This window comes from Lagopus leucura, unplaced genomic scaffold (genome assembly GCF_019238085.1).
Source record: "Lagopus leucura isolate 7727_CA_CO unplaced genomic scaffold, USGS_WTPT01 Super-Scaffold_100022, whole genome shotgun sequence".
Taxonomy (NCBI): Eukaryota; Metazoa; Chordata; class Aves; order Galliformes; family Phasianidae; genus Lagopus; species Lagopus leucura.
This window is the reverse complement of record NW_024962275.1, coordinates 1258899-1281343: the sequence shown is the minus strand read 5'-3', so window position 1 is coordinate 1281343 and position 22445 is coordinate 1258899. Positions and strand designations below refer to the sequence as shown.

The 22445-nt window shown below is 38.4% G+C and overlaps 1 protein-coding gene across 7 annotated transcripts in view; it reads right to left on the bottom strand.

Annotated features, from left to right (window-relative positions):
- Positions 1–21907, bottom strand: part of DENND1A (DENN domain containing 1A) — a 172030-nt gene extending 150123 nt beyond the window's left edge. For all 7 annotated transcript variants that reach the window (XM_042878696.1, XM_042878701.1, XM_042878697.1 and 4 more), the window contains exons 1-2: positions 21779–21907; positions 17587–17657 (exon numbers count right to left, since the gene is read on the bottom strand). In XM_042878696.1, the coding sequence (XP_042734630.1) occupies positions 17587–17657; positions 21779–21795 (88 nt within the window). In that variant the 5' untranslated portion in view covers positions 21796–21907. The remainder of the gene's footprint in view (positions 1–17586; positions 17658–21778) is intronic.
- Positions 21908–22445: the final 538 nt, after the last annotated feature.

The window sequence follows — 22445 nt, the reverse complement described above, 5'->3', positions numbered from 1 at the left end:
GACAGAAACAGCACTTGCTTCTCAGATAAAAACACGGGAAAACTTCAATTGCCTTGGGGCTTCATTTGTTTCCTCTTACCATGTAAGTGGCTGGGAGTTGCTGTCACTTTAAGCCACTGCTCTGCCCCAACTATCATTTAGAAGGTATTTAGCACCACACACACTTCATTGCAGAAAGGTAGCAGACATTAAGAACAATACATCCATTTTCCTCTGCCATGGTTATGAGTTCAAAAGAATCTTCTCCGTTTCAATACCATTTGAAAAACCAACGCATCACACAATAAGTGGGTGTTGGAGAATCAGGAAAAGCACACAGTTAGGCCTGATCTAAATGGTAACATAAGCATAACCACGAGCCCTGAAACTAAACAGTCAACTCAATTTATATCATTTTAAACATTTTCTGCAGCATGAACTCCTTTGCCTCTCAAGGAACAAGTTCAGCTCCTCCCCTGCAGAGCATCAAGCTGTAAGAGCAACAAATCAAGAAACAGTGGACTGAAGAAAATGTGTCAGAGTCAAGATAGGATAAATGATAAGTAAAAGGATATTAGACAGTTGTGCATCAGACTAGTTAGACCCTTTTATAAGATACTGTCTCCAACTTCAACTGCTACTCTTTAATGATTTGAGTTCTCAAATGGAATGGTGCCAACTTCAATCAAAACCTTACCAATTCTTTCTGTCACAGATGTGAGTGAGCAGTGATGCTAGGCACAGCATACTGTGCATGAAATACAGTTGGGGAATTACCTCTATACTGAATTTGCAACTTCTTTTACTATGTCCATGTCAAGAAATCAGCATAAAATCCATCACGTTATAGTACAGATTAATTTCTTGTTAATTACTCTGGTAATACCTCCAGCCCACATTAAGGTATGGTTGACATATTTTGAGTTTGTTTCACTATGCACTTAAGTGAACGTTTCTCTTCATTACCAGCTGTTCTTCAGTGAACCTGGAAATTCAGTATCATTGGAAAACTAAGACAAACTCCAGGAGTCCAGGAAGGAGTCAATTTCAAATGAATTAGGCTTTTCATTTCTTTTTTTTGTTTCCCCTCTTGTAACTTTAGTCTAATTACACAGAAACTATAATTTATAAAAATGCCATTAGGTAACATCCTAATTCAGTGTTCAAGAAGCCAAAAAGCTGGGCTTATGAAATAAAATACAAAGCATTCCAAAACGTTTTACAGACTAGTAATAATTATAGAAAAGTAACTATAGAAGCTGAATAGAAGCACATCACTTAGGCAGGTCTTCAATTTGGAAAAAAAAAAAAAAAAATCATTAATTTCTTTTTAATGAGGATTGTTCTTCTTATAACCGTTTCAGCGCACTATAAATTTAAAGGAGATCTGCTCAGGCCACCAACACCAAATCTGATTCTCTCCTGCCACTTTGCATTTATATTCTGAGGCAGTAGAGTTGCCTGGTGACAGCCTCTTCGCTTCAACAGCAGCTGGCAAGCACTCCGTGTCCTAGGAAATAGTTAACTCATATTTCATCCTACGGTTCCACGTGGCGATCTGGAAGTGCCAGCACCACCCAGGGCAGAATTTACAAGTTACAATTTTTCTTAACTCTCAGAAGCAATAAAGAAAGCAAAATAAACGGCCCATCATACGTAGCTAGCACACAGCAAACAGTAACGCAGAGTTAGTGCATCGTCCAGAGTTCAGTACCAGACACAAGTGGTGACTGCATAAATCTGTCAATTTAGCTTATGTTTCCAGAATGCAAATTCTCAAGTTACGCAAGGTAAGACCAAAGCAACTGGCGAGTTGACGTGTTTACAAGAAACAGTCTTCCTCTTTAATATTTACAAGGCGTGTATTTCAGCATCGCTTATGTACGCTGATCTGCTTCCCCAAGATTGTTTTTGCTGAATGGTCAAGCATACGTAGCGCCAGAATGTATTTATTCATGTCAGCTTTTTAAAGCAAAAATATGAGATTTATATTCGCAAAGTGACAGTTTATAGCCAACATAATTCATACATAACAATGGCACGTTAATAAGCACTGTCACTCAATTAATTTTAAGATAAATTTTTGCATAATGTCACATTTCCTACTTTCCTGTGTCAGCCAGCTAATTTTAAATTCTCTTTGTTGCTTTGAAGAAGGCCGGGAACAACATTTTAATGCAATATTGCTTTTTAGGAATACTATATTAAAAGAAACACACATAAAACCACAACATGGCCATTGCAATCAATCAACTACATTACAAAAAGCTTAAAGACTTTATTAACGAAAACAAACTGCATTTTCCAACGTACTTCCAGACCCTTCATTACTATAAAATTGTTTATAAACCTTAAAACATTTTCCAAACTGCATTATTTTCACCACATATTACAGAACGCTTGACAGAGTAACACCTCTAAAAAAAATCCAGTTTCTCAAATTCTACCATCATAAATTCTGATAGCCATATTATTAGTCAAATACCTACCAGGCGCTGTATAAATATATTTGCTGCCACACAGACCACCACATTTCAGGTTTAATCTGAACTGATTGAAAAAGCACTTGAACAGAAGTGTTCCAGCCAACCATAAGCTCTTGAAGTATTATAATAAAAAACAAACAAAAAAAAATCCACAGTAAACCACAACTCTTCTGCAGTTGCATAATTGGCTAAACTACACAGAGAATACCTTCTTTGTTAAACATGCAACAGTGAATACTGATTTCTAAGCCTCAAGCTATGTAACTTTGCAGTGTCTAAAACTCTGACCTTACTTTCATACTCTCAATATTGATAGTATCAAACCAGTTTCAGTTTCAAAGTTACCACGTGTTACTTCAGTAGAGTACACCTGCTCCCAATGACTGCTGTGCTTTACTGATCTGCACAAATGCCTCCTCTTATGGGAACCTCCTTGAAAAGCAATATAAGATCATATATAAAAGCTCTTCTGAACCATTCTGGGTTTTCAGAGCTTCAAAATTTCTGAAATTCTATCTCTGTTTATTTCAGAATGCTTTAGTTATTCAAATGGCATTGAACAGATACTATCAACAATGAAATTGTGCCACAGAAAAGTGGCAGTATAGCATTTTTCAGGAGACATTTTTATGAAGAGCAATAATAGCATGTTGTGGTTTCTACAAGAGTGTACACTTCCTTAGAGAGTCATGCTTAATTTTGTTACAACTACTGAAATCTAAACGACTACTACATTTTAAGGCAAGCAAGTTCACATATAAATTAGCAATAATCACCTTGTTTGTACACTTAAGAACATAATCTTGTGCCCTTCAGTACTTAATTTCATGTTTTTGTTTCAACTTCAACTGCATAACACTCCTATCTCAACTTATCAGCCATATTAGCACTCTTCATCCTACCAAAATGTTACTGCAAACTTGTAAGGGTCAGTAAACAGAAAAAGAGTTAAGAAACAGACTGGACTGGTCAGAGTGAGCATCAACAACAGCTACATCACTGCATGCTGTGAAAGCCTACAAGCCAAGGCACTGCATGAGAAGAAAGCTCATAAAAACAGGGAAAGCGTTCAATACGCTCTCCTGCAAAAACTTTCTGTGGAGTCAGACGGGTCGATGGCGGATGTTGAGCTTCTTGAACAGCATTCAAAATTTAGTGAAGAGGGTCCAGGGGAAGAGGTCTTGATTTGGTAAAACACACCTTATCTACCTAATGACCAGAAGATGAAAGAAAAAAATAGATTCCCTCTTTCGGAATAAAAGTTCATTACCAAGACAGCATCCAGCACTGGGGGAGGACTGTGGGTATGTGCACACCACAGTACTGACGTACTTTGTATGAGCAATGCTTTCAGCAACTATTAACAGTGCTCACTTTCTGCCATGTGTGATGCTATAATAAAAGATGGCTTCTAAAAAAGGAAGCATAGTACATTTAAAGCAGTACCAACAGCTCAAAGAGTTATTTGTTTTATGTAAAGAGGAGCTTGCTGATATTCAGTGCAACTAGACAGGAAACCTACCATATCCGTAACAAATTTAAAAGTATTTTTGGTGCTGCAGAAAATGAAAGGCTATCGAAAGAACGCTTAATTGCAAAACAGGAGCGTGCAGGGAATCTTTAAAGATACTGGGCGCTTCCAAGACGCGTGCAAGCACGTGTCCTGCTGCCACATGCAGCCTAGTGCGGTGTTGAAGCACTTCACAGATCACGTTATATTCACTGAACAACAAGCCCTGAAAAGCAGGCATGCAGAAACCACCGATTCCATTTATTTCCCTTATCATGTCCCCGCCCACTTTTATTACATAAGAAAATCCCATTTTCAGGCTTTTTCCATAACTGCCAGTTCTTGACAATCTGCCCACCCTTAGCAGCTCCACTGAAAATATTTTGTCCTTTACTATAAATTTCAAAGGAAACCTAAAAATGCAGCTTTAAACCACTTCCACTCTTTTTTCTCTCCACAGGTTTATCTGCAAGGCAGCAAAGTGCATGCAGATGGCCATCAGCTCCCATTGTGCTGCCATGCAAATCTATTGATGGTGACCAAAGAAAGGAGAAGTGCAAGCTGTCGGGACAGGGGCAGCACCATCAGATTCTCCTCGATCTGCGCATCATAACTGATTTGCAAAAACAAGCAGTATTACAGACAGGAAGGAAAGATGTGTCCTATAGACAAAAGGTCCTCAGATACAACTTCTCAGAATAACTCAGAGAACTGATGGAGAAGAACATAAGAATGTTCAGAGGCTTTTCTCACAGCATTTGGTAGAAAAAAACACCAAGAGGGAGCCTTGTGTTATTGCACAGCCGAACGTTTAGCATCAATAAGCAGAAAATGAGGAGGAAGATGATTCTTAAAATCAAGAAGTAAGCTCTAAACCACTACAGTACACCCAATGGAGACAGCTGCTTTTAACAGACAAACACACCTTAAACATGAGGATACACTCCTCTCCCATTATCTCGTACCACGCCTAATCAGGCTTCCAAGCTCTTCACATCCTTGCTGCTACTCCTGAATTTATACACTTTTGTACTGTAATCAAGGGACTTCAGTCTGCTGACCGAAGAGAATCAACAGGTCGCTTTTGAGAACTCTCAATCCCCAACTGCTATTTGCCCTATATTCCATCATTCATTACAGAGTAGAGAACAATATTTCCTATATTTTCCTTCTTGAAATGTAAACACGTATATCAGTAATTGCAGTATCGCACCACTAATACTTCACACCATTATTCGATAGTGGTTCTATTCCTATTTCTTAAATGATATTTTTACTACAAACATATATGTTTAATTTTTAAACATGAAAGATTAAATTAGAAGCTACACACACAAACAAACTCCTCTTTCAAAGGGTCAAAACACTGTATTTACACCTACTAGCATTCACCTTTTTACTACAACCTTTATAACTGAGCTTAAGTTTGCTTTGAACAAAACAGGGTTCTCAGCGATACAAGCACAAGAAAAAGCCCTGCATACAGTTAGTCTACAAAGAATTAACTGGATTAATTAGCAAGGGATTTGAGAAGCAGCTTGGAGCTAGAAAACCAAAACACTAAATTGTTTAAATACTTTGGCGATGGATCAAGGTTTCTAGGCAGCCCTATGTTCCATTCTCTTTTTTTTTTTCTTTTGCTCGGTGTTTTAACACATTTAACCTGACAAGGTACTTTTTCATGAGATATGAATGACACTGTCAAAATACTCAAAAAGAAGATGTGAATTAAAAAATGCCACAAGCTGTTAGCAATTCTGCCAACATATATGAGCCCAGGCAACACTAATTAAAAATCAATAGCTTGGGACATAAATAGCTCTTATCTCTGTTACAGTATATCTCTAACATAATTCTTTCATAAAGAAAAAAGCCAATGTCTTTGCTATTATACTGACTGAATTGACCACAACAAAGCAAAGAAATATGGCAAAAATGCTGAGCAAAGAAACACATAAGAGACAGGGAGGACAGGAGTATGAATGACTGGAATGTTTCAACCTTGCACCATCATTAACACATAACTGGTTGGAAACAGCCACTCCACAAATATTTGCAGAGTAAGTTACCAGGAGGAACATGCCAGGTTTTTACTGCTAACATAATTCTATACAAAAGTCCTGTATGCCAAAGAAATAATAGTGCATTTCTCTGTTAGCCAGACCTTATTAATCATTATTCTTTACTGTGTATCTCAACTGAAGATAAATTACTGCGAATTCTCTGATAATTAAAAAATAAGGGTGAGAAGAAAAGAGCCAGCAAACAGCATTCGGTCTCTTCTTCTGTAATAATATGATGTTCAAATTAACATCAGGAGGTATCTAAGCTAAAAGACATAAACTAAGCCAGGAACTTAAGTCAGCACTTCTGTAAGCTGTTTTCAAGCATCTGGCTTATGGAGACTTGAAAGAATTAAACCCATTTTCTAATAAGAGACCATCCAAGATGCATCAGATTTGTGCATGCTTTGGGTCAGCCATACTTAATTATGAGAACTCAGACATCTGAACAGTTTCTACAGATTTTTTTTTTTAAAGAATAAACAAAAATCATACCAAAACAGAAAGGTTACGTTTAGTTTTACTTTTTGTCTAGTGAATCCTGAATTATTTATTAATTACTGATGACGGAGATATCATACACCTCCATACTTGTCCATCGCTTGAAGAAAGGCATTAACCAGGCAAAAAACAATTTAGCAAAAAACTTCTTGAGTTTAAAATAAAAAGGAAAAAAAATCATTTACATAAGACCTAAATATACATAGGTCAAGGAAATAAAACTTCTGAGGCGCCCATACAAAGAAACAGTGGAAAAGAAAATAACAAAACAGTAGCACCCTTAAAGTGAAGTTTACGGGACCAAAAGACAAATGTGAGCTCTCAGGAACATCTTGTCTGAGCTAACCATAAGCATGTGCAGTAATGCTTGACTCAGAAACAGCTTTGCTGTATCTGCAGAGGAACATCAACACCAAACGTTGGTAAGGCTACAGTGGACAGGCAGCCATTCAGGAATTAACGTCTGGAACACACAAATTGTGGAATTAAAATTTTCAGAAATACAGATCAGAAATACTGAACATACGCAAGCAAGACTCCACCTCAGTAAAATTACATGCCAAACAGAAACCTATTGATAGGAATAATCAGATTAAATAAAAATGTATTTCCATTATGGCAATACAGTCACAAAGTACAAGCCTTGCAAATCTTAAATGACAACATTTCACTAAGTCGGCTGGATTTCAACTTCTATTAGATGAGTTTTGGGACATGCCTTTTTTTTTCCTGCTCCCACTCCCTCACTACAACTGCACTTTAAAACAAATGTAGGCTATTGATCAGAGCGCAGCCCAAAAAAAATCAGAGATCCTATTCACAATTTGCAGACAGTGTGAAGACAGTAAAAAAGACAACCTCAGCTGCCCACAGGATCTTCCAGACCGTCTTACTTTTCAACGATGAACAGTCAAACACACACACTTACGTGGGGAACAGTGCAAGGAGGAAAGAAGGCAAGCAGAAAAAGAAAGTTAATGCAGCACTATTACACTCTGTTTGGAAGGAGTTGGGGCTGTTAGTTCATTTATTTATTGTTATTATTATTAGAACACAGAACCAGAGCTCATACTGACCCCCTAAATCAAAAGATTTGAAATTCCAGACTTCTCCAATAATGCTTCATCTCAGTGTAAAAATACAAACCATCACTTCATTAACATTTCAATCACCCACTACACTGAAGGCTCAGGAAAACAAAAATTCAGAAGCTCTGTTACATCATCCTTCTCTCCACTCTATCATTATAAATTAAACTGATTATAAGATGGAGAAGTAATTTGCAAACTCTTTCAAAGGACGTGATTTACATTTTTCCTCTGCAGTGATGAAGATATCCCCCTAACATGCTGAACATGTGTTAAATATTAACTGAAGATACTTCTACCACATATATAGTATGTATCTCTATCTGTACGTATGGCAAAAAGTAGAAGACATCTTTATGTCCTGGGTTTACTTTTAGTATTCCAACATTGTTTATAATACTGGCACAAATACTGCCGCCAATAAAGAAACAAACATTAAAAAGGTGTCCTTTAAGCTTTCCTTTAAGGCATCCACAGTAATGGCATAATTTGCTCTGGACATCATTAAAATGTAAAGTTAATGAGGATTCAGCTGAAAACAGAAGAAATGTAACCTATTTTCAGGCAAAACTTCTAACACTGCAATCAGAGGGAAAACCTCTTTGATGTCTCTTTGTCTCTTCTCATTAATTTTCTTTTCGTAAAAAAAAAAAAACAAAGGCTGTTTAAACTAAAAAATGCACAGAAGTTTAAACATGGTAATTATAGTCAAGCTGCAATGAGGTCGCTAGGTTTTTAAAACTTTGAGATAAACAAAATTGGGATGTATGACTATTTTAAACACGATGTGAATAAATAGCAATTTTAATTGTTCATGTGGAATCCACTGCATTCCAAGGGGTAAGTCTATGTATGGAACTGATTCAGGTTGGTTTACTGAAGGACCTAATTCCACATCCAGGGTAAAACAAGCAATCAAAAAATAGATCAAAAAAGAAAAGCACCATCACTACTGCATTGCTAGATATCACAATTGGTATTTCAGGAGTAACAAAGCATATATTTTGCAATCTCCAAGTGGCAAACTGAGATTCTGTTACTTTTTACCTCTACAGTTAAAATACAAAGTACTGAACCATTAAATAACTCTATTTACTCACTAACTCGGATTTATGAATACTGCCCATGCGTGCACACAGCAGTGCACTTCTTTCCATGTGAAAATACTTTAAAAAGCTATTCAGTTAAAAAGCACCAACAGAATCCAAGACGCACGGAAGCACTACGTATTTTCAGTGAACAGTTAATAAGCCATAATCAAAATGATTTTTAATATCATTAAAAACAAAAACAAAGATAAATTCTCAAAAACAAAGTTAAGATACTTAAAGTAAAAGCAACAAACATGCAGGACAAGCATTATCTTCAATGTGTAAGAACATCATTCACAACAGACCAAGATACACAGACATCTACAGCATTTTCCCATGTGCAAATGTCATATCCAGACAAAACGGCGTGACTAATGTATTAATGTGATAATTAGAAGTATGAGTTTTAATGGATTTGTGGACATAGGTAACAGTTCTACAGATAATTTCGTGCCCTATGTGATCTACTTTTATTTGTTTGATAGACCACTAGAATTAAACCAAGTAAATGATCTACAGACAAGCATCATATAAAACAAAAATCAGATATACTATAGGGACAAGTGGAGAGCAGCTTCAGAAGACTGTCTCACGCTTATTGGAAGGAAAGTGGTCTATTTGCTTATGGGTGAGGGTTGGGGTTTTTGTTGTTTTCGTTTGGGTTTTTAACGACGCATTTTACCACCGTTTCATTCTGCCCTTTACCACAGGCTGGTTCTGGTCTACAATCTCTTCAGAGTCAATTTCCATTCTGCTGTATCTTTTTCTCTTGTCCTACTATCTTTCCTTACTTGTCTGCACCACCCTACAGTCATTAACAAAAAAATAAAGAACACGGTTTGAATAATATTAAAAATGAAATACAAATCTTACAAACAGATGAAGGACACCTGATTCTACTGCGTAACTACACTGTGATAATTAACTGTTTTGTCTTCACAATTCAGTATCTGAATTTTTATTACTTACTTCCTATAGCAATCATTTATATATTTAAGAGTCTTTGAAACAGAAGATCTCAAAGATATATAAGCATTTTACAGGTCAACTTGACATATCTGAAGAATTACTTACTTACTTAAGGGATAAAAGCATATAAGAACTAATTCAAAAGAAGTAATGTTACTGTTATTTATACTCCTATGTCGTTTCAACATATTTCTCATATTTTATCTTTAAAGGAAGACGGGATTCAGTAAATCCCATTAGAATGCAATGGGAGTTGCTAGTTCAGCTCCCTTCAGTAGCATATGAAATCCCTGAATGAATTCAGTGTGTAAAAATACTGCTAAAAATACTCCCAACAAGGTTTTACTTTGTTTCTTTTCGCTCCTACTCTACAGGTGTAACAGCCAATTAAGTCTAGGACAGATCACATATTTTGGTACAGTGAATATTATTTTGGCAATAGCTCTTCCCTCCTGTTTTACTATGGTCCCTTCACCCTTAATTCCTTGTTCAGCTTTTTCAGTTTCTGTTCCAACTTCTGTGAAATAAGTTTTATCAGAAACAACACGTAAAGGTGTCTTAAAAAAAAAAAAACAAGCAAACAAACATAAAAAACAAAAATAACATTCACAAGAGCTAATTGATCTGTCAGCATTTGGAATCTTGAGAGGTAGATCTACCAAAACTGCAGGGCCACAGCAGGGCCAAATCACTTCTTCACTCATCAGTCGCAAGTCAGGAGCATCTTCTGGAATTCCTTCTCTCATCAATGAGGGAGTTCAGCAGAGAGCAGGTAATGGCCCTTAATCACAGACAATGAGTGTGCCAGCATATTAAGAGAATATGATGCTGTGATTAAACTATCTTACCTCTGTTATTCACAAACACAGGGGAGTGAACCACACACTGACCCATAACTATGAATCAGCACACAGTAGCATTTTATACAGAAAACTGTGCTATTCTCTGACAGCACAAAAAATTGGAGTGTTTGTGTTCTTTAACATACAACCATGGCTGGATCAAAAAAGTTGTCTTGGATTGGTTTTACACTTATAATTTTACAGTAACTTCATCTTGCTAACTCTTCTCAATTAAAAAAGAACACTTTTTTTGTTCATGATGAAAAAAAACCCATCACATCAAAGAGGATCAGGTCAGTAGTGCCTAGAGCACTCAAAAGGAGTAAGGAACAATAATGGACCTGGATCACCTTTTGCTTCACCGAATTTACTTTGCTTGCCTGTTACACTTATTCTCCGGGTAGAATCACCGGCCCCTGTGTCAGCAGACCAAGTGTGGACACTGCTTACAACATTAGGGAAAAAAAAGTCCCTACTCTTAACCTACAGGGAGTCTTCTTTAAAGTCATTATTTCTTATTTATTTTCCATCTGAATGACACTCTAATTAAAGTTCTTTGTTCTGTACAAGTTACAGAAACACCTATTCTGAGATTAACAGCTGATTTCAGATGCACTAAGCAAAAGTTAACACTCCTTAATGAGATTACCTGTTGTGATTAAATAAGGACAAACAAAAACAAACCACCTTGGAAATTTCTGTGACTGAGTATGAGCTACAGTTAAAATTACTCCTTTAATTTAAGTCAACACCTCCGTAACAACTTTTTGACTCTATTCAAAATATAATCTGTTTGCAGTTATTGGGATAACAGCCCTACTTTTAAAGGAGCACATAAACATAATTAATGTTAATTGCAAGACGCCTGTGTCAAATTCTTAAATGCTTCAAATGGTGCAATATCGAATGCTTCAGTAGCATTTGGTATCTAAATTGAATCTCACAAGGACTCTTTAAAAAGAACCACTCCAACTTCTCTATGAATTCAAGGAAAATGCAAATACAGCCAGTGAATGAAAATTATTTGTTAAAACCATTTAAAAAAAGCTCTCTTAAAAAGTTTCAGTTTAGCAGTTAATTTCAACCTGCAGTTAAAAAGGCACTAGCTGTCAGTCAGTTTTCTCACCCAACTCTATCGTGAAAAGAAAAACTGACAGATCACAGGAGCTCGCCTTTGTAAACCAATTCAGGAACTTTCATGCTTCTTATTTGTTAGGTTAAAGGTTAAATTGCTGACCTCTGCCCTCCTGCTTAGCAGCCTTTCCCTTTTTCTGTAAAGCTTTATTTTGGGGCTGTATTTACATGGATTAGTCTCTTTTCACGCTAAGAAGGAATCTGTTCACAGCCAAAGCCTTAGTTCTGGTTGTACAAAAAGCAGTCACAATTATTCAGCAGCAGACAATGCCCATATTGTGGATTTACAAAAAAACCACCTCAGCCATGGCCAGCTCTGTCCTTGCTGCACAAAACAATAGAAGAAAAATCTTATCAAGCATTCAAGAGAAAGCAAACAAAGCAGGCCCACTGTGAACTTGATGAAGATGTCAAGCTCCTTTAAAAAATATATAAATCAACAAAAGAGTTTAAAGTCTTGTGAGTAAGACTTTCTGTGCAGAATTTTTCTCTCTAGTTAAACAGTGCCAGCAGCACCAATGCAGTGCAGACTAGTAAATACTTGAAATAGAAAAGGCTGTAGACAGAAGCAGTTAAAGCGTGATGCAAAAAGAACAACAGATCTCTCCCCACAAAGTAAATTAAACAAATGGAAGAACATTCATGATTACAGCTAGCTTTTTGCTCTTCATTAACGCTAGCAATATCAGCTAAGAACATACCTAAGGAATGTTTTAAGTAAAATGTATGATGACTTGCAATATGACAAATTCTAAGATGTTTCATAAAGTGAATTATGTACTTGATTTATATCTAGAACTCAAACTGGAAACTGCCTTTGAACAAAATAGTTCAGACAGTGCTACTTGGTCTGGTTACTTCAGTCCTAGTAAGTTCTTTGTGAATGTCTTCCACCTTGTTGGTACTTAAAAGTGATTGAAGAAGCAGAAAACAAAGCAGCAGCTTAGGAGAATCACCATTCCCACATGCTTAGATTAGGTTATTTTTCCAATCACATCTAATGAAGTTTGACACAGCACCATAAAGGTAGGATAGGAAAACTCGTGGTACCCGAATTATGGCACAAGTTCAACTCAAACCCTTTTTACCAGAAAGGAGTGTTTTGTATTTCCTTTGTTACTTATTTAATGTTACCTATTTCCTAATACATAACAGGAAGATTTCAAGCAACAAAATGGTTTCACTTCACAAAATAAAGGTTGCTCTAGGGGTGCATGGATAAGGTTTGCCAACTTCTGAATTACTAACTCTTAACCTTACTGAACTAACTTTGTTTATGTCCAAAAAAATGCACCAAATTTAGGAGGCACTGATGCATTACCTAAAATTACAACCTACGACACAGAGAATATGGTAAGGGGTAGCAGTACGTGCACTCTGCAGAGGCAAAAGACTGCTAGTTCTCTCTACCTGAAGAAGTCCTATCATGGAAACCACAGTAACAACTGTAGAACACTTTCAGAGCCCAAGTACGTCATGATATCTCCCAGTAGAGTTAAGGACTTCTATAAATTTCAGTTATAACATTTGCGATGTACTGGAGGGGAGGGGAATAGAGGGAAGAGCTATTACAACACCAGGCTAGAACATGAAAAGTAAAGAAGGAAGTACTTAAACTACTCACAAGCTTCTAGTAGGAACAAGATTAGTAGTACATGCTACTCTCCGAGCCAATTCAAATGCAAATTCCATCCTTTCTCTCAAACAAAGATAAACTCCCTCGGAGTTAATAGTTTCCTTCTAAGACTCATCTCTCTTTTCAACTTAGTGGTATGTTTTCAAGAAAAGAAAGAAGCACATGGTGAGTCTACAGCAAGACCTTTTAAATTCTGTCATAAAAGAAGTTGTATAAACTACATTTCCTTTACTAAACCAGCGAACATTTGTTAAACTCCAGCACATTTATACTGTGTCCACGCTATCACATTTAGGCTTCTAACTTACCATGATTTAAAAAGAAAAAAAAAAAAGAAAGAAATCCTTTAGCTGTACTAAACCATTTTAGCTTTTTCCTTGAACACACAGCAAGAATTTATGCTACACTCACAAAAAGATGAAAGATGAGGTCCTTGGAGAGAAAGGCCTTTTGGCACGCTACATGGCAAAGCTACAGCTTTGACACACTTTTATAAAGTCTGCTTTGGCGAGAACACAAAAACCCCATACAAAAGCATGCTATGTCCTCCCAGATAGGGGTGGAGGGGGACTGCCTTACTCTTATGAGCATTTACTTTCAAATTTTCATACTTTAGAGACTATTCTGATCTGTTACTTTAGACTAACAAATTCTTCTTCTGCACCAATAGTTTGACAGTTATGTTCCAATTCTCCTCAAATCTCGTTCTAACAAGAGAGAACCTTTGGCTCAGGCCCAGCAAAATCCTCAAATTCGTCACACATTTCTGATGAATTATGTGCATCAATTTTAAGATCATAAAGTGCTTTGAGAACTGAAAGCAAGTGGTTAGTATAGTTTTGGTTTCTTTAGATAGGTATTTAAACCAAAACCTCTAATCATTTCTTTCTACCTGTGCATCTCAAAAGTTCTGGTGGAGAAAAATAAATGTTATAGCTGAGGTTCAAAAATAACAAACGCAGTTCAAGGGTAACAGTCATAAGCACACACTACGTCAAAAGTGTCGAATGCCACGTGATCTTCCAGAAGTCCAGCAGCAATGATTTATAACAGAAACAATTAAAGTTCCTTGTAGTTTACCTCAATGTCTATGAATTTTTAATATTACAAGATGTCAAGACAAAAGCATAAATCAGAAGTAAGGACTTCATAATCTCACAGAATGCATTCTTCCTTCCTTTACATGAGATTTAAAAACAGGAAAAGAAAATCAGTTAAATAATGGTATTCCATATAAGCATCTATTTTGCTCTTAAATCATGCACTGAATAAAATAATTCCAAAGAATAAAAAAATACCAAAGACACAGATCCCATCATGAAAACTTACTAAAAATTAAGACTGAAATAAGTAAGAAAACACTATACTTATCCAAACAAGATCATCTATGAATGTATAAATAAAATCACTAGCATAACTTTAAGGTACAATTTAATTAGGAAATCTGTAATATATGGAAGACTTCATGCACTAGAAATACACAAATTACCAATCCTGAACACAGATATTTAATTTCTAAACAATTCAGAGGGGAAAAGGCCAGAGAGCCTATAGCTGAACCAATCCAGCAATCTTTCCTTTCTCAATTCACACACTTCATTCTAGTTTGGCAGAGCTCTGTCTTGATTCAAAGAAAACAATTCACGATTTATCAGCTTTCGTGAGCAGAAAGCACCTCCTGGGTGTTCTGGAGCTTACATTTCTAGAAATCAAATCATATGACAATTTAGACTAGAAGGGACCTCAGGTCTCAAGTCCAACCTCTTGTGCAAAGCAGGGTCAGCTGTGAGGTCAGGTTCAGGCTGTCAGGCAGTCTTTAAAATCGCAAAGATTGGAGACTGCACAACCTGCACCCGTGTTCAACACCTCGCTGCGCGCATGGTGAACATGTTTCTCCTGATACCCTGTTAGAACATCTCGTTTCCATCTATGTCACCACCTCTCATCCTCCCGTAGTGACTGGCATGAGAGCCTGTCACCTTGATGAACACCTCATAGGTATGGAAGGCTGCTGCACAGGTCCCCTGAAGTCTTCCCCAAGCCGTACAAATCCAGCACTCTCAGCCTCTCCTTGCAGGTGCTCCAGCTCACCTGCCATCTTTGTGGTCCTTCAGGAACACATTCCAATTTATCAATATCTTTCCTGAAGCCCAGGACAGTCTTTCTTCTTTTATAGTCACCTGCCTTGGAAACTGATGGAATTTTCTACGTGGTAGACAATGCATAATGCTCTCATCTATTTAGAAAGGTTTTAACTAAGTAAACATTTAATGTAAGATTGTTAAGTAATATACAAGCAATGCAGCTACTAGAATTTACAGTTGTCTGCTAGTAGTTAATAACAGCAATAAATATTTCCCATATCTGCAAGAAGCAAACGAATCATGAAATATATTAAGGCCTTTAATTGCACGTGATATTTAACAGTCACTTGAAAAATACCCTTTCCTACACAAACTTTTTAGCTATTATTAACAAAGTGAAGGCATGTTTTATCATCCCAGAAGCCAGACAGTCTCCCACATTAGGACTTTTACAGCTTTGGAGCAATCCATTTTCCTCAAAACTATATTAGAAAATTGATGTAAGAATGAAATGCAATTTAAGTGATCAATACTATTATGATACTGAACATAAACTTCAAAGTCAGTTGTCTTAGCTAATTTTGGAATCCATCGCATAGGAAGAAAAGTTTTTAAACATGCCTGACAATTTGCTCCTTACACATTTTTTATGCTTTGCCTTTTTCAATAGCAATTGTTCCTCATCATTTAATATACATTCCTCTGACTCCAGTACAATACAGATACATGCTCTAGGTTTTCCAGCATAGAATAGCTAGCCAATGAAGAAGGGAAGACTGCAGAGACTCAAACAACAGATCCTGACGAGAACAGAAGGACGAAATATTTGGAGATGCGCTGATCTAAAACTTCTGTGAATAAAGGGCATCTCTTAACTTTCTTTTTAAAATGTGGGGAAAAAAACGCTTAAAGATTATTCCGACAATTAATTAACTTCAGAATATATAAACTATCCTTTACACAGTAAAAGCAACTGAAGGTTTTGCACTTACAACTGAATAGAACAAACTTAAAAACACAACTGAAACTCCTACAGAATCAGTTGGTTTATAGAACAAGACGTATACTAAATTCTCCAATTAAAAACCTGTAAAGTAGTTTCAGTGCTTTTTAACCCACCTTCCCACAGCAGGGAACTAATCCCTCCAGGGGGATGCAAACACACTTCAAAGAGAAGATTATACCCAGATACTGGTACTGTACAATGTAATGTTTACGGTCAAATTTGTTCAGATTTTCTGGCACTAGAATCCAGGTCAGATGTGCAGAAACAAAGATTAGTTATTAAAAGGGCTCCTGCAGTTACATCTAATAGTTGTGACGGTGCACAACAGTAGAACAAGCCAAAACTGTATTCCGGTTACAACTGCTATGGAGGTTTTGGCACTAAAGGAAAAAGAGTTGCAGCAATTTTACCTTCACAGATGATGAAATCTTTACCTACAGATAGAGAAGGAGATAAATGGCTTCCTAGTCAAAGAAAGATCAAAATCCTTTCTACTGGTTTGCTGTACCATACATACGAAACACAATATTCTTTCATTAAAAAAAAAAAAAAGGTACATTATTACTTCAGTATATGTTGTCCAGTCCTATTCAACATCTCTCCTTTTCATAACAATCTAGAAACTGATATCACAAGGCAACATCTTGAAGTAAGTTCCGGGTATAGGAATTTCAACTTGATTTTATCAACTTCATCAGCTGCACAAAGAAAAAAGGTATAATAAAACATTCACAAATATACTTACATGCAGGTTTCAGCTATTATGGGAGTTCTCTAGCGTAAACATGGAATATTTCTCAGAAATTTTGAGTACAAATGTAGAACACTTTTGCGAGCATGTAAGAAACAGTAAGTAAATCAAATTTCATAGAAAACTATTCGGAGTATGTTTTGATTAAACTTAACCATTCCTTATGCGTGAGCAGCAAATACAAACCTGAAAATGCATTTATTTCTTCAACACAATGAAGTAAGAGCTACTTCTGTTTACAAAGACAAGGAATGCTGGAACCTCCACAAAAAAGGACAGATTCTCATTATTAGTTCCAACTGTAGAAGATTCTCTTTGCAGAACCAGTAGGACATCTATAAATCCAGACCAGAATAATATCGAATATACCTTATTATTTTACACTGCATGGTTCTTCAGGATAGTTTTTGCCATGAAACAGATAAAATTACAGTGTAAAACATTACCTTTCCCAATGCAACTGATGCCTGAATAAGTTACTTCTGCATACACTTCAAAGGTAGTTTCCGGATTTTGTCTGAAAGGAAAAAAAAGGATTTAGCTCTGAGAATTTCTGTTTCCAAATACATTTTTAATTACTCTAAAAGCCTAAACAGGTTCTAGGAACATACATATTACTATGAGAATTTGATAAAAACGGTTATCTTGTTTATCTGATCACCTCAGATTTTTCAGCCTCACAGGTACACACCAGGTGTACTGAAGTTGAGATTAGCTGGGAGAAATAGCATCTAAATTCTACTGAGAAAATACAGTTAAATAAAATCTAATAGAAATCAAGCACAGATCCTTTATGTCACTTCACTTATTTTGACTAGATACAGCAGTGTCACAGAGCTGTCATTCAGAAGCACTGCCAAAAAAAAAAAAAAAAAAAAAAAAAAAAAAAAGCTTTTATTCCAATTCTTGGCCATAATATTAAATGTTATTACATATCCAGCTTGCAAAAGGGAAGAAAGAGAACAACCTCGTCTTACCCAGCATCCCAAACCAAGAATATAAACATGTCAAGGAGCTGAGCCCATTCCTCAGGGAATTTATACTATCTATGTCCTACTTCAACAGCAAAACTTATTTAAAAAAACAAACATTTCTCCTCATGCCACAAACCCAGTTCCCACAGCTGAAGTGGCACAAAGCCAAACCCTAAACCTATCTAAATTAATAGAAAGCCTGCCACTGCTTTAGGATAGTATAGGATCACACTCTACAGTTTCACAGACCACCTCTCAGGAGCAATGATATTGTTCACAACTCAATTAATTTTAATTTATTTTTCCACAAGTTCCATCCAATTTGCATGCAGGAACCAGCTTTCAGAAAACTACACTGGTAAGTCACAAGAAAACTAAAATCAACAAATTGTTGCTTTGAATTATGAATAAACCTGCAAACTCTCTTTGTGCAACACAGAGGCGCTGCAGCACATCACTGTGTCAGATATTGAGATTCTTAGCTACACTGCTACCATCATGGCACAGGATGACTACATGATATGGCATCTACTTAACATCAGAAATGAATTTTCCTTTAAGATACACTGCTGTGCAGTCTGACCTTACCAAACTTGTTCATACCTATTTTTAGCACTAAGTTTTCTCAAGTTATTTTATAAATTTTCCAATACTTTTACAACTAACAGATAAAATAACAAACGCCTTTTTAGTATTATATTAAGGTCTGTGTTTAAATTCTTTAGTGAAAATACTTCTTAATGCAGCTGGCAGGAACACATACTATATACCAAAACTTTCAAATCAAAAGACTTTAAATTTTATATTTTAATATCCCATGACAAACATCCACTTATTTCTACAAACAGTTCAGTCAAAGTAACTTTGCCAAGTTAGAAACTTGGTATTAAAGACTGCATTCAACAAGCAAACACCTCAGTATGAGAATGAAGTCAGCAGGAAAATGAAGTCATTGTTAAATTCTGAATATTTTAAAGCTTTTCTGCAGAATTAAGGAAACAACTCACTGTGAGACTTCATACACTCTGCAAATACAGCATAAACATGCACTAACATATGTATATTTTGCAGCCCCTTTTTATGATTGTTAGCCTCCCCTGCAGACAGCTGATACCACGCACGCACTGTACTGAAATCTCATCCCTGACGTTGTCCACAGCATTATGAACTTCAAAACTCACACACGGTTTTTTCCCTCCAAAAAACTGCCAGGTAACTTAAAGAGCCACGGTCAGTTATCAAGAGAACAACACAGATGTGACCAAAAAAATACATGGAACGTGTATGTAAATACCCTACTTGTTTGATGACCGAATAATCAGAAAAGTGCAATTTTTTATGAGTAGTAATTTAAACTGAGTTCTATGAGAAAAAAACACTGCTGTGATAAACCCTATTCATAGGAATTATTTCAAATCTGTTTGATGTATGAATAGCTGTAATATCACAGCAATCCACAGGAAACTCAATCTTAAAATGAAATATTTTTTAAACTAAGCCTTACACAACTGTTATAGTCAAAATAATTTCTGTTACCAAAGTGCAAGGGACTTACGAATAAACTCTTGATATCTATCAACTCTTCAAGAAAAATATATTAGATCGAGTCCATAGTTGCAAATCCAATTCAGAAATCACATTTCCAACCCTATATTTTCACCTTTTCTGCCATGTATTCCAATCTTTAAGTAGATAAATGTTACATCTCTGTACATAGCAAGCTCTATGATAAAAGTCTCAGGCTAATGTTAGGGTTCTCTTCTTTCAGCAGTGAAACAAAATTGCCTCTGAAATGAAGATTGGCACGGACACATTTAAAATGCATTTAACACTGAAGGTTACCAGGAAGTGAGAGCAGCCAGGTTAAGCAGATTCCTATTTTTGTCAGTCTCTCTGGAACAAAGCACCTTGCACACACATGTTCCAATGCGAGGCTCAACCCAACAGCAGAACCCAGTGTTACCTTTATTCACCTGAGGCTATACACAAGCCCAAAGCTTATGGGATTACTGGCAACTTCCTAATTTCTTCCACTTTGTTTCGATGCAGCTACTGGTAACCTTCTTTAAGCAGTCTTTCACTTTAATGATTCATTACTATAAATCCATCAAAAATATAACTGACACATATGCCTGGGTTTCATGCAGAGCATATCGCAGTGATCAAGTGCCAGGACGCTTAATATCCCTCATAACTGTTGATCTATAGCAAGAAGTAAGAAACCTGACTACAGGAATTTAGCTAGGGTTTCAAGATTCTTTGGCATCAATCAAAATGCAAGAGAAGGCAAACACTGCTTGTGGACCTGATACATATACAGTGGAATCACATTTCAAGTTAGTCTTTGGTAGTCTTTCAGTTGGTTTAAAACAAGATCATAAAAAGTAACTTCGGACCATATTCTTTAAGTGACCAATACAAAGGTGACAGCTGTGAAGCTGTGAGGCCCACAGCTGCAAGCTGCAGACAAAACCTTCACTCTGCTGCCAAAATGGCAACAATTTTAGGTTCTACCTTTACTTGGAATGTAAAGAGTTTAATTCATTTTTCTGACCTTGATTTTTATGTAGCAACAGCTGAGAGCACATACTTCAAAGAAGTGCAAAATTTATGCCCATCCCAGAAAAAGAAACAAGTTTTCTGGGATCAAACATCATTTCAGCACTGTCACTACAATCACTCAGTACCCATTTGCATTTTCTTAAAACACCAGCACACTTAAGTCCACCCAGCCTAGGAGCATGGAAACTTAAAGGTACAACACACAAAGGATGTGTCCTGCAGTCTTACATTCAGTCTTACATTAAGCAACAGAGTTAAAAGTTAAAGCCCTCTGTTACCCTGAAGAACAAGATGTTAAATGCCGCAGAGCAATTGCTCAGCAGCACTGATAGATACTGCTCGAGGAAATGCAGGCTGACTGGATGCCCTTCTCCAGCACACAGCCATCAGCACCCCGCTCGGCAGTAGTGTTATTGAACATCCACCAGTCTCAGGTGAACAGAATTCAACTGGAACAACATTATGGATGAACCGGGCTCAGTAGTGCTTACTGATATAAATCCTGTTTAAAACGTTTATGAAAATAAAAGAAGTACTGAGGGCACAGACCCGCAGGCCTAGCAGATCAACCAGCTCCAGCACTTCTCGCCTTCTTCCCTCAAGCTCCCTTGGCACCGCAGCTTAGAGGTGTCACAGCCACGCTGCCCCCTTCCTTCAGGGCACTAACGCAGGCAACGAGGCTTTGATCACCCCCGACCCTACCGCACCCCCAGAACAGATGTCACCAGTGCTGACAGTTAACACGTTCCGGCTCCAGCAGCCCCACTCCTCCTAAAGGCCTGCGCCGACTGACAAACAAACCCAGTGCCGCCGCGCCGGGCCCCGCTCTGCCGCCCAGAGGTCCGGGCCCGGCCGGCTGCGGGCAGGAATCGGCACGGCTCCCCTCAGGGCCGCGCAGCTCCCACCGCTCCGTCGGGGCCTTCCCGCCGTGCCCACTGCCGCCCCTCGTCCTCGTCGCCCCACACCCGAGGCCCGCGGCCCGGCCCGGGGTCCCGCCCGCGCGGCCTCCACACGGAGCTAGGAGGAGGGCGGGGAAGTGCCCTTCTCGCTCCGGAGCCCTCCCGCTTTCCTCAGGGAGCGGGGCCAGGGGGGAGGCACTCACTTGATCCTGGATCCCATGGTCTCTGGGGAGCCGCATAGGCCCGAGCCAGAGAGAGCCAGGGGGAGGGGGACCGGAGCTCGGCGGGCCGCGCTACCTCCGCCACTCGGCCCCTCACTCCATCCCGGGCAGCGCCGCCGTCGCCCGAGCCGAGTCACGGCGCGGGGGCTGCCGGGAGCTGTAGTGCGGCGGGGCCATTGGCCGGGAGCTGGACTGCCGCGCGCCCAGCGGCGGGAGGGCGGTAACGGTCGCCGCGCGCTCCCGACGGCTCCGCCCCCACGGCTCACCTCAGGCGGGTGGAGCAGGGCTCGCGCCGAGTGCGGGACGCCCCTGAAGTGCGGCGCGAGCCGGACGGACGTTGGTCTCCTGCCCATTCCCGCTCCTTGCGTCCCGCAGTGGGAGCTGGCGGGTCAGCCACCCCCTGAGAGGGCCCAAGTGTTCCACGGGCGCGACCCAGAGCTCTGGGGACGGATGCCCGCGGCAGGTGAGGGTCAGGACCGTAAAGCCCTGCGAGGAGGCGAGCCGTCTCCGTGGCGCTGTGCGTGACGATAACGCGTTGCGGCCCGCGGGCGGAAAGAAAAGTCCGGAGCCTGAAGGCAGCCGAGAAGGCTAAGATAAAAGACGAGTTGCCACAACGAGGGGCTTGAAGCTCCTCCAGAATCACGATAGA